The 12,957-nt window shown below is 38.6% G+C and overlaps 1 protein-coding gene across 2 annotated transcripts in view; it reads right to left on the reverse strand.

The window, feature by feature from the left end:
• Nucleotides 1–687: 687 nt before the first annotated feature.
• The window catches only part of TRIO (trio Rho guanine nucleotide exchange factor), a 248,134-nt gene continuing 235,864 nt past the window's right edge, over nucleotides 688–12,957 (reverse strand). The window contains exons 49-57 of one of the 2 annotated variants that reach the window (XM_066992554.1): nucleotides 10,066–10,313; nucleotides 9,099–9,237; nucleotides 8,707–8,734; nucleotides 7,696–7,858; nucleotides 4,922–5,043; nucleotides 4,693–4,771; nucleotides 3,825–4,025; nucleotides 2,960–3,098; nucleotides 688–2,213 (exon numbers count right to left, since the gene is read on the reverse strand). In XM_066992554.1, coding sequence (XP_066848655.1) covers nucleotides 1,671–2,213; nucleotides 2,960–3,098; nucleotides 3,825–4,025; nucleotides 4,693–4,771; nucleotides 4,922–5,043; nucleotides 7,696–7,858; nucleotides 8,707–8,734; nucleotides 9,099–9,237; nucleotides 10,066–10,313 — 1,662 coding nt within the window. In that variant the 3' untranslated portion in view covers nucleotides 688–1,670. Of the gene's footprint in view, nucleotides 2,214–2,959; nucleotides 3,099–3,824; nucleotides 4,026–4,692; nucleotides 4,772–4,921; nucleotides 5,044–7,695; nucleotides 7,859–8,706; nucleotides 8,735–9,098; nucleotides 9,238–10,065; nucleotides 10,314–12,957 lie in introns of those variants that run through there. The other variant, XM_066992555.1, reaches the window with a different exon arrangement.

A 12,957-nucleotide genomic window follows, 5' to 3' on the forward strand; every position in this document is an offset into this window, starting at 1 on the left:
AAGTTTCTGTACAACTTTACAAAAAAAAAAAAGGAATAAATAGAATACAGTGGAAGCCGCAAAGCTCAAAACTAACCCAAGCTAGGTTATGGCTTAAGACCCATATATCTAACTATTGTGGGATGTCGGCTTGGTTTCTTTAAACATGGCATTTCACACAAACATAGATGACAACACACCCATATGAACTCAGTGATGCACAGAAAACCATCTCTGTCTTCTTAAATAGCTCACGTTAATATTACTTCAACCTTAAAAACAGTTACTAAGACAATTACATTACGTGTCAGACTCTCATCATCTGACCACTACTTTTTGAATGTATTCTTCACCAAAGAGCACAAAAGTCATTTGTTCATTTCACAGAAAGAAGTAAACAGTTTTGAAAATTCTTAAAAAGTAGCAAGTGTTGAGACTAATTTTGGGAAAGTCATACTTTGGCATTTTGAATATAATAATAAATTTTAAAAAGTGTCACCCTATTTCTTAACTGGTTTGAGATTTGGGATACGAATCTCTCTCTCTCTCTCTTTTAAACAATCCTTAAAACTGACTAGTCTTGACTAAATTCTATGCTAACCCTCATCTTAAACTAATAATGACAGTGTGGTACAGCACACCCTCCCCTGCCCACCCAGAAACCCCAAACACACAAACAAAACCATAAAGCTCGCCGTACTAAGTATGTGCTTTTTCTATATATTTATTACAGTTACAACAGAGGTCCTCATAAATAGTTGCATAAAATGTTAAAGCCACAACATTGCACATGATATGAAATAAAACAAAATCCCAAATGAGTGCATTTACAGTATTTCATCCTGCTGTATACTGCTTGACAATCGGGTTGGCAAGCTGGGCACCAACCGGACGTCCTTTTCAAAAGGGACAGCGAACACTGACCCAAACTGAAGACCCGCACAGTGGTATACCACCATTTAGGAAGGAGGGGGGAAAAAAGGATAAGGAGGGAAAAAAATTACAGACCGAAGGCAGGTAACAGTCTATATACAAGTAAGGCCTACATTTTATCAGAGCAAAACGATTCATTCTATTTGTATGCAAAAACTTTGAGGTTGGATGCACTTAAAAGCAGAGTCTGATCTCAGTGCACTGCTACGTGAGATACATACAGGCGAGGCAACTGGAAAGCTCTAGGACCAAGTGAAAACCAGATGTTATAAATGGAAGCCTTATCAATGGGCAGCCATTTTGGTGAGTCTTCTCCAGGCGTGATTTCATTTTTGTTTAACACCAGTGCTTTGAACATAGGCATTTCTTCCTTGAATAAATCTTGAAAACGGTAGTTAAGTTCACTTGCAAAATTCAACTCTTGTTTATTAAAAAAACTATTTTTTTGCAGAAACCTGAATAAAATACTGTTACTGTATCACTCGTGACTGCTTTTGCAGAGTACAGTGCTATCGTCCTCCACCCCAGTGAAGTCTGCATTGCAAGTCCCACGCGCCACCTCGCGTGGTCCCCTTGGAATGCGTTTGCACACGAACATTCGCTAGCAGCTGGTTGGCTCGGGGTTTGCTTTCCTCAAAATTCAAGTCAACAGCTGATTGGCAGGAGGAGTCTATCTCCAGTCTGATTGATTGGCAGGAGGAGTCTATCTCCAGTCTGATTGGCAGGTGAAAGAGAATGAGAGAGAACTTCAAGCAAGGTCAAACTCTTGGCAAGAGCCTGCTCTGTAAGAAGTTTTTAATGCTACGGATGGGTCGAACATCATTCTGGTGTTTTCGCCGCTCAATGAACGAAGTCAGTCTGGATATGTCAATGCTGTCAGCACTTTTGCTGTTCCCCAGCTGCAGCCATTGCTCCTGGAGGGCCAGTGCAGCCGAGGGACGCTTAGCTGGATCATCCTGAAGCAGGAAGCATACAAAATCTTTGGCCTTCTGGCTAACTCCTTTGAAGTAGTCATCTGGGAAACTAAAGTCTAAGCGGCAAATATTCAGGCAAGTTTCCTCTACACTTTCATCCAGGAAAGGAGAGACGCCACTAAGAAGGACATATGTGAGCACTCCAATGCTCCAAACATCTGAAGTGAGGGAAACAGGATTTCCAAGAATAATTTCAGGAGCTGCAAACTCTGGGTTTCCAAGTAACTGGTGGATATAATACGTGGTATTGAGCTGGACCGCGTCTCCAAAGTCAGCCAGTTTTATTGTTGGCTTAGAGGAACTCTGGTCCACCAAAATATTTTCAGGCTAGAAAACATAAAAGCAAAAGAAAAAAAAGTGTTTTTTCAAGTCAATCCAACACACATTTGGTGCTCCAAAATTACTGTTTCCTAGCCTGCGCTGTTAGCTCAAGAAAGTAACAAACAGCTACAAATGATGAGGATCACTGCTGCAGGCAGCTTTGCAAAGCTCCTCGGCAGTCCTACCAGTCCTTTCCCCAGACTGACTGCCAGGCACTCTCTTGCTAACTAAAGTGTGCCATTAATGTGCTTTAGCTGCTGGTATTTTAACTTTTGCAGGAAATATAGCTCTGCCAGATAAGACTGCAAGCGTTTGCAATAACAGCTCTGCAAAATTTCACAGAAAACTGTGTTTGGCAACTTAATCTTAAAGTACAGCAATTATAAATAGAGGGTGGATTAACAATTACTCTATTTGCTTTATGACAGAGAGAACAAAAACCTTGCATTTGAACTTCTGCTGCAAGTTTCACTGGGAAAAATAAAATAAATATATATTAAAAACGAAAACAAAACAACCGTGCTTGACAGCAATTATTTCCAGCACAAAGGAAATGGCCAGCAAGCTTTAAGAGGAAAGCATAGGGAATTCAAAGCTTCTGCTTTGATGGCTATGAGTGATCTAAAGCATCTGGGGATAGTGTTCCTTCCTGCCCTCCCCCCCCCCCCCCCCCATACAGCTGCCAGTTTCCTAGAAGGAAGTTTTTACGCCTGGAACTGCGCACAGTGCTGGAAATTCCATTCACTCCTTACCTTTAGGTCCAAATGTGCTATTCTGCAGTTGTGAAGATACTGCACAGCTTCCAGAATCTCTCCCAGGTAGAGTCTGATCTTCCCCTCAGTGAGGTTTCCCCATCGCACGACGTAGTCTAGAAGGCGACCTTGGTCAGCCCTATTTGAAGGTTACATTTTAATGCAAGTATTAAAACATTTACATTCTAATACTGTATATAAGAACTAAAAGAAAAAAAAGCCCACACCATACAATCAGTTTTTAAAGTTATATTAAAAAAAACCTTCATAGCAAGTGTCCCCTAACAACCACAATTTCATGAAGTAATCATCACTGTTCCTGATGTCTGGCTTGAGTTGCTCTATAATACACTTTCCTGCCTGCCGGTGGCAATGTTCTATGTCATTTACAGCTGACCTACATCTAAAATAAGGTGAACTAACATTGGACTGGGGGCAGAGGGTGAAAGCAAGGAAAGCAAGGAAGAAATACAGTGTGTTATCTAGACTGAAAGATCAGATGTGTCATGCCATTAGGCTATGGGAATTACTGTAGCCTTCAAAATCTAGAAGACCGAAGACTAGGATACGAAGGGAAGAGCTGACATCAAACTACCAGATCACAACATTCCTAATTCACTTCTGCAATTGCTCGACATAAAATCACTTCTGGAATTACAGACTAAGATAACCTACATATCAGTTTAATATGCCAACTTGTTTCCTCCCAAATTTATTATTAAACTTGACATTTTAGTTACAGTATTAGAGAACTGCAGTATTTTGCTTAGGTGTTGTCAAACTTCCCTGAAATCTTAACGTTTCTTATTCATAAACCGCTATAAACACCCTGGAAAGTCAGCTGTATAGACTGCATTTTACACACATTTCTAATACTAGTATGTAGTTGGTGGAGGTCTCAAAGGTATCAAGAAGGCCAATGAGCTGGGGATGCTGGAGATTCTGCATGACTCCAAGTTCATGGGTAACCTGGTCTCGCTTCATCAACTTCTTATTCACAAACTTAGTGGCTACTGCTCGCTTGGTTCCCTTCTGGTCACACTTCTTAACGACAGAAAATCTGCCCCTGGAATACAATATTGAAAGGAAAGGATTAACCGAAACTTGCACTAAGGAAATGCTTATATCTTCAAAGATTCTGGGAGATACCAATCAATTTGAGATCTCTAATAAGATATCCTTGTAGAATAGTTTCTGTCCACAAACAAGATTTAAAAGTCCATGCATCTTCTACAAAATATGTCTGTATAAATAATTAGCTGCAGATAGAGATCTGTTTTATCACATTTGTAAAGAACTCAAGTCACAGTGGTATCCAACTTTTTCGAAAGTCCATCCAATAAGCCAGAAAAAAGTATGTTCTGCATGAGCTATTTCATATTTTGCTCATTTTCAGATCTTTTGTGACTTTAATTTTCATACCCTAAGTAAAGTTTTGGAGTGCTTCACTGTAGAAGCAGCTTCAGTAAGGCATACTAAAAAATGAAAAGAAAAAAAAAAGAACTGTAGCTTTCCAAAATACTTGAACACTCATCCATGAATCTATGACACCAATTCAACCTAAGCATGTTCTGCTTATGCAGTGCCATCTAGTGCAAGTAAGATTTTGGCTTCCCCATTTTTATTTAGCTCTGTATAATTCTGTCCTTTTAGGATCATACAAGTATTCTACAAAGACAATTCAATTTTTTGAATGAGACGTTCATATTTTGACATCAGCATACAGAACGCACCTGCCAAGCTCAGCCACTTCACTGTAGAGGGAATCAAAGTTGTCTTTCCAGATTACCATGATTCCATCACTTCCAGGACCTACAAAAGAAAAAACAAAAAGAGAAGAATAGTAAAGGCAACATTTAATACAGTCAGAGCCTCCTTAGAACTAAACAGTTGTAGTTATTGAATTGGGTAACAGGTGCTTTGAATGTAATCATAAAGAAAAGAGCAAAGAGACAGGCCTACCTAAAACTCGTAGACTGGCAGAAGATGAAACCGAACCCATATCGTTTGCAGCTATACACGTATAGATACCATCGTCTTCTGCAGTGACGCCAATGATTTTCAGTGAAGCCTCTCCTAAGTCACTGGGAAACACAATGGCATCCATGAACATTGTATTCAGTTTACAGACCTTAAACTATGAAAATTAGACAAAGTGATAGTGATAATTCTAATATTTCTTATTGTCCAGCCCCTGTACTCTATTGACAACTTTAACCCTGTTCCTGCCATTTCAGGAGTGTCTAGCAGAATCCAAGCATTTTGAGTGTACAAATTATCATGGAACATCCTGCAGACAATAGTGTGGTTTTTTTAATAAAAAAACCATCCTCACTGACACTGTCTCAGTGCATCCTAGGTTCCTCTGTGTTTGAAAAAGCAAATGCTTCCCCTGCTCCCTCTATTTCTTGCAAATTATTAGAAGCAGTATCAAGACAACCATCCATCATTACCCTTTCTGAAAGGTTAGTTTCCATCCCTGACTCCCTAGAGTCATACAGAAGCTGGTTTAATGTTTGTGCTTTCAGAGGATTCATCCCTTGTAAGAGTGGGCTCCACCTTCAGTACAAAAGGTACACCACACTGTGACTTCAGAGACCTCAGAATCTGGGAGTATGAGGGTGTGAGGAAACTCAGGAAGTCTTTTGAAGTTTTCCCTCAGCTCCAGAAGAGACAGCAATAATCTATATAAGACAGGAGAAAGATTCTACAAACTCTTCCTTAAGCTTTCTCGTTGCTCAACTGCCCTTTTTATTTGATGGTTTGTCTTCAAATGTCTGCCTTAATCTTCCTCTGTGCAATTCATGTCTAGTACTTTTTATACCATCTACCATAGACAGGAACAGTAAATAATTCTATTTGCATAAGTCTCTTACAAATGTGAACTCTTGGCAAATCTTGCCTATGCTTTTCACCTCTAGGCTCAAAACATTGTGCTGTTCTTTCACAACATGGCATATTTTCAAGATTTTCCATCATTCTTATTGTTTGCCTTTGGATCTACCCCAGTTACTCCAAGTCATTTGAGTAACTAAAACAAAAGCTGTTTGCCTCTGTCTTTATTCTGCCATTTAATTTCAGGGGAAAACAATATAAATTTTAGGAACACAGGAAGATGACTCTCCTCCCCCAGCTCAAAGAACATTTCATTACTAGTATCTCCAAAAATCTGTCAGCCACAACCAGTATGATTAACTGGTTATAATTCTGCAACAATAACAGATCACTGTGAGATAATTCCAGTGAATCTAGCTCTTACTCTTGTCTCACAATGGTCCTGGATACAATAGCACAGCTGCCACAATGTCCCTGTCTCTCCACAACAAAAGTTATACCAGGTGAAAAGGAAAAAGCAGCTACAGTCGGATATAAAGAACAACATAACATGCTATCAAGTTTGCATATGCATTGGGCTATATCATACAGCCTCTAATATAGCTATTAAGGAGGAAAGGTTTCACAGAAAACCCTTCATTCTGAAGTGAGAACATAATTCATAAACGACATTTCTTCACACTGAAGTGACTCTCTAAATAACACTTTCAGTAAATGAATGAAAAAATAAATGAAAAAAACTTTTCTAACAGGTAGTTTCACGTTCCAAAATGCAGTAATATCTGTTATTATTCAGCTGTTTGAATTACCAGTTAAGTCTGCTCAGTTCTATCACAGCAAAGCTAAAACCAAAGACATTTGTTTCCATGCTTTGACAATGAAGACAGTAGCACTGCAATGTTAATACGAACCAGAGGCTTTTCTTTGCAAAATACTGTCATGATCATTCCAAAAGCAGTCATTTGCCCCTAAAATGATGTATGCTACTAATGAAAAGATAGGATTGGCAATGGGACATGTCACAGAACTGGAATGCCACAGCATGCTGCTCTAGTTCAAGCACTGTGTCAGTGTGACAGAACCATGGTGTCTTATGCGGTAGCTAATGAGAAATAACAGCTGAATTTTCTTGTTTTTAAAATCAACTGAATATGACATTGGGGTACCCCCAGCCATACTCAGTTGAATTAAACAACATTTCCAGAAAATCCAAACAGTGAGGTATTCCTGTCTGAGGACAATCCCATCTTTATGTCTCAAAACCAAAAGCTATCCTTCGCCAAGGCTATGAAATACAATAGCTTCAGCAGTTCCCGTTCCTTCATTGGAGTTTTGCTCTTCCTGGATGCAGGAAAAAGTGATCCAGGATCCAGATTAGAAGTGCACCACCTTCCTCCAGGTGAAGAGAAGTCTGCTTTTTATCACAAATCACCTCAGTGATCCTGTTAACAGCACTGTCCAACAGAAACTGCTATGCTGGCACTACTGAGGGGAAACTAACTATGACCCAGGGATGGGAAATTAATTAGCTAACTTTAACACAAGTACAAGGGTTAGCTAAATATTAATGAGTCCTGTAGGATTAAAGTAGGCTTCTGACACTGGGGTTTTATCCCTCAAGATTTACCAGCTTTGAATCCTCTCGCCACTAACTCCTGGAAATTTATGTGACAGCGGCAAGTTGAGTACTGAATTGCTATCAGTGGAATCTTTCTATGTGGAATCAGAGTATCATCATGAGTTAAGTTTTGTTTATTTTTTTAGATGCTCAATGCTAGGAGGAAAAAGAGGATATAATTAAGGACAATAACCCAAACACATCAAAACAAATAAGCCACTGAGGTAATTTACAATAATTTTCCTTTTTAAGACAAAGAGATATACCACACAAATTACTGTACCTGTATGAAATGCTGTGATGACCGTCATTGCTCAGTGTGTTATGATCAGGACCTTTCCAAGTAACTGAAGCCTTGGGGCGACCACAGACTTTACACCTAAGCACGATGGTCTCTCCTGTCTCACATGTTACCTCACTCAATGGTATTATAAACTCTGGGGGAACTGGAAGAAGAATTTTAATGGCATTAGGTCAATTGAAGTTCATCAATTTGCTTTTCTATTAGACAAAGTATGTTGTACTTACAATTTCCAGGGTTTATCTATCCCTCTACCCTTGGACCATGTCCACGTTTAGGGCACTTGCTGGGGCTCTGTAGAGCTAATACTTTTTCTCTGCATGAACTTGGACATGACACTACTGAAATGCTATGGATAACCCTGAAATTTACCGCAGTGAACCAAACACTCTGGGTCAAGTCAGCTAAATAAACACAGAAGTGAAAAAAAAATATATTTAAGGATATCTTTATATCCAGCTATGTTTGCAGAAGGGAACACAAAACACCTTCTCTACTGAGGCAGTGTAGTGTTTTCCCTTTTTGCTTACAGGTGAAACTCAAGAAGTTTGGCTCTTACTCCAGAGTGCCACTATTTTTCTCCTGATCAGCCTCTACACTGCAGAGACCCTGCACATTCCCTAGAATACAAGGCGAAAAATGAAGCAGCAGAGGTCTCCAACTGTTGACCTTCTTATTTTGCAAATTCAACAGTGCCCAACTTCCATACAGTCTCAGTGGAGATGCATTAGTACAAGTATTTCAGAGCAACATATCATATGATCCTTGTGTTTTACATTGTTTTGGACATGTAAACAAAAACATCTTCCTTTCATCTTAAAAAAAAAAAAAAGACATTTCACTAACTGCCTCTCTTGTCCAAAATGAGGCTACATATATTTTACAGAAAACACTAATTCCTGATGTAATTCATGTTAAGCAAGTTCAAACAAGATAAATCATGCTTTAATCAAGTTACATTTACTGTGACTTTTAAAGATTAGAACAACTTACCATCATAAATGTAATTGGGGTTGAGAAGCTGGAAAGGAGAAATCAAAGAATTAGTGTCCTCGTAAGTGTATAATAAAGTAAAGAATTATAGAAAATAAAGCACAGTGATGGGCAGAAGTTAGTTGTACCCACAAAGGTCCAATAAACATTTGAATATCAGATTTTTTGTACCACTCTACTTTTTCTGCAGTATCCATATTCAGTATCATGCCTGTAGGTTCAAAAATCTTATCATCTTGTTTTGAAATTTAATAAACGCTGTCCATTAGAACCACTGCTGTTTCCACGTGAAATTCTATCAGAATTCTATCAGAAGCTAGAACTAGAAGCAACTTTTAAAGGAAGTCCAACACAACTCCTTTTGAAAACTACTACATCTTTGTAACATTTACCTTTACAGAAACCTTGTTGGCAAGTCCTTCTCTGGATTTGCGGTAACCATTTTCTAGCTTGCCTTCCCTTTTGCCGTCTTTATCTTTTTTCTCAGATTTCTTCCTTAAACGGAGTGCTGTGTGCCAAGATGTTGACTTCCTGAGTGTGGAACAGTAAGCTTTTATAAATTTTCTTTTAAAACTCTCAATTATGTGTTATAATCTCTAGCTTGAGATGACATTGGAAAAGCATTCCAGAACGTTATTTCATTGTATTAAAGCATACTGAAATGAAATACATTAAGTATTCCATACGAGATGCTATCTTTGGTTAAAACTGTAAGCAAGCTATTAAGATTAGTCTGTAGTTCAGTATTTCTTGAAGTCTTTGCTGCAATCGTAAACTTTCCATATGAAAATACAAATTGTCAATCAAACTGAACAACAAACAGCACAAAATCCATCTCAAATACAGCCTATAAAAGCTTTACATAAAACTGCTAAGAATGTGGTTATGATATTAGATCCACCATAGCAGAGTTCAGAGAGATCTTTTTAGCACCACTAGTCATTTCAAATAGGTTTGTGGCTCAAGCTGGAAATCTAGGAACTCTGAAATCTCATTTCACTTGGTGCAAACATTATAATGGTTGTTCTAAACAAAGATGTCTAACCTGGCAACTCATCCTATTGAATAAGCTAGTAACTGTTGTTTCTCTTCAGTGAGGTATTATTAATCTTCTTTTCCCAGAAAATTGCACTACTACAGCTTTTTGATAAAGAATACATGCTTCTAGGTTCTTTCTTACCACTTTTTTTTTTTTTTTTTTTTTTTTATAATTTTGCTAAGAAACCTCACATATACTCAGTCTGTTTGATGTTCATTGATTTCTCAGAGATAACTTTAACTTTCGGTTTAAATGTCCAAATTGTCTGAATTGGAAGGTTTTTTTCCTCCTCCCCCTTCTACACACACCCAGGCACTCACTTGATGGTTCCATCAGGGTTGTCAATGATGACTGCACTGGTATGCCCCAAGACATAGCCGGGAATCCAGCCCTCGGCTGCGGGGCACTGATCAGTGGCGGCTCTGAACACCAAAAACATGTTCTGTTGGTTGCTGGCTAGAATCTGCACGACCTCTCCTTGGTAGACATTTATCTCATCCTCCTTCACTGCCGTGTAATCGTGTGTCACCAGCATGGTGGAGATATTGCTACTGCTGCTACTTTCACTCTGCAAGTGTCAACCAGAAGCACAAAGAAGAGGCAAAAAAAAAAAAAAAAAGAATCAAGTTTAAAGTTTATAAAGGAGAAAGGCTGCTCTTGGCCTGCTACATTTCAGCCATGACCTGCATAATACACATAGATTAAGCTGTAGTCAAAGAAAAGAAATCAGATTTCTCTTATAGAGCTGCTTGTATCTATTTATCTTGTGTAAATTAGTTTGATCTTTGAATACCATTACGTATAGCAGGTGCAGAAATTTATTCCTTTTATTTTTAGTAAAGATCACTTAATTTTACTTCTTCCATTTTTTAAAGGATCTCAATTAGTCTTCCTTTCAAGCTCTGACACTAAACCTCACATCTTTATCAGGTGACAAAGCCACATTACATCACATATGACAATTTTTCATTAAGTCTTTTGGGTGCATAACAAACCAAGACTTCACCTCATAAACACTGGAAACTCTAACAATGAAAAACGCGTAATAGTCTTTCCTAGCACCATTTGTCAGATCTCAGACACCAGCTGTCTGCACACAAAACGTGACAAGGTACATAAGAACAAAGCAGGCTTTTTGATAGCGTCTCTCTTAAAAATTAAAGGCTTCTCCCTGGTTTGAATCTGTATGATCTGGTTTGTTCCTTTGAGTGCATAGGATGAGGTAAATTACTGAAATACCAGATTATTTATATCTTGGGCAGAATAGACCCACTCAAGCTGGAAATCTCACGTTTAAATGATTAGTGACTATGATAGCTGTGTGTTGTTAGCTGCTTATCACAAACTTTCAACTAGTGTTCATGGATGTTGTGCTTGTTTTCCCACTGAGCGTTTGCAGAGAGCTAATTATGGCTAACCAGGTGCACATTAACAGTCACACTACTTTTCAAACCAAAAAGCCCTTCTCCTGGCCATGAATCCATGGTAACTTACTAAATTTAGACTCTTTTTGCCCATATACATTTCTCATTTAGGTTTAATATTTCTCATATTAGGTTTAATAAACAGAGGTGTGAAATCTATTATCAGACTGTGCAACCTATCCCCTGAAAGAAGGGATTTCCTTCTTGAAACAAGTTATAAACGAAGTGGATGGCCCATTAACAATATGCCATGAGGTATGTGTGTGCACCTGCCTTCTGATTCTATGTTCTTACTTCAAACTCTTTCAGTTTGCTGTCGGTGAGGACTCAACTATTGCCTGGCAGTAACTGAGCTGAAAAAGGAAAGCAGTACCCAGCTGTAGCTGAATGCTACTACGGCTTATATAGCATAGCCATGTGGTAGCATCACGTATGTGCAAGCAGCACGTAGAAAGCTTGGCACACAGGATTAAAATAGTGTCACCTTTTTTCTCAAAACTGTCAAGTATTTGTCTCCTCGGTGTTGAGGAGACGCAGCAAGGGTCAGTTGAGAGCATGGTACACTGGGAGCCCCAAAACCCATGTTCTCACCCGATCTGCTAATGGCCATGAACAAGCCACTCCATCTCTTGGTGCCTGCGCTTCCTCGTGGATGTGCTGGCTGACTGAGAAACAAAGGCGTTCAGAAGGGAACTCTGATTACTCATTCCTACAATGTTCAGCACATCAGTGCCTGGGTTTCCAATTCCTTTCCTGTTTTCTCTATTAGGATGATGAAGCAAATGCTACCTGAGAGCAACATCTCCCCTGGACTGTATCTCTATTAAAGGATATTTACATTTAATTCCAGGTGCTATACTTCCAGTGGTAAGAACAGTTTGTCTGGCTTACAGGATTGTCTACATGGTCTTTTGTATTAGCAAGACCCTTCCATACTTCTGGCAAACAGGGAACAGTAGAACCTAAAAAATTCAGAAGTCTTATTTTCAGTCGCTGTTTAAACTAAGATTACAAATTCATAGATTCTTCTAGCTAGATGAAAAAAACCTCCATTCAGAGAAAGTCGCTTTTACTAATTCCTTCTGTTAAACCTATGGGGCAGAGGAGAGGAAGGCTGAAGCAGTAAAACCAACCTATACCCAAACCTTGCCCCATACACTACTTCTGAATATACTGTTTCTTAGTATGCAGTGGAATTCGTATGCAGGACTGGCTTGCATATATCTCTTTCAATAGTTAAGTCTAGAAGGACCACTTTAAAGTCTGAATATTTCTTATTTTCACAAGGACAGATAAATCTATTAAATAATTGTATGGTAAGTACAAAGTAACTTTCTGTCTTGTGAACATGCTTATATCACAATTTATTCTCACCACAGAAAGACAGCCCTTCCTTTGCCTTGCAAAGAAGTAATTATTCTTGCACAGGAGTATTTTTTCTACTGCAAGTGTTGCTGGTCATCACTGTCTACAATTACTAGATTACAGAGGATATACAATCAAAATCTAAGAAATTGCTTGCATATGCCTTGAAAAGCTAGCAAAAACAACTCATTTTTTTTCTTGTTAGGAGTAATCCTTCCGTGCATAGGTAAGCTTGTGAAGAAACCTTAACCATGCGTGCATGTAAATATACACAAGCAAATGGTTAAATAAAAATATGCCTTCACAACCCATCTTCTCCAGCTTGTTGAATGCAGTGTGAAATCCTGCTAAAATATGGTCTATAAAGTAAGCATTATGAAGCTTAATTACCAAGCGCAATGTAGTTGTGAAGCAGAAGGCACA

This window comes from Anser cygnoides, chromosome 2, assembly GCF_040182565.1.
Source record: "Anser cygnoides isolate HZ-2024a breed goose chromosome 2, Taihu_goose_T2T_genome, whole genome shotgun sequence".
Classification (NCBI taxonomy): Eukaryota; Metazoa; Chordata; class Aves; order Anseriformes; family Anatidae; genus Anser; species Anser cygnoides.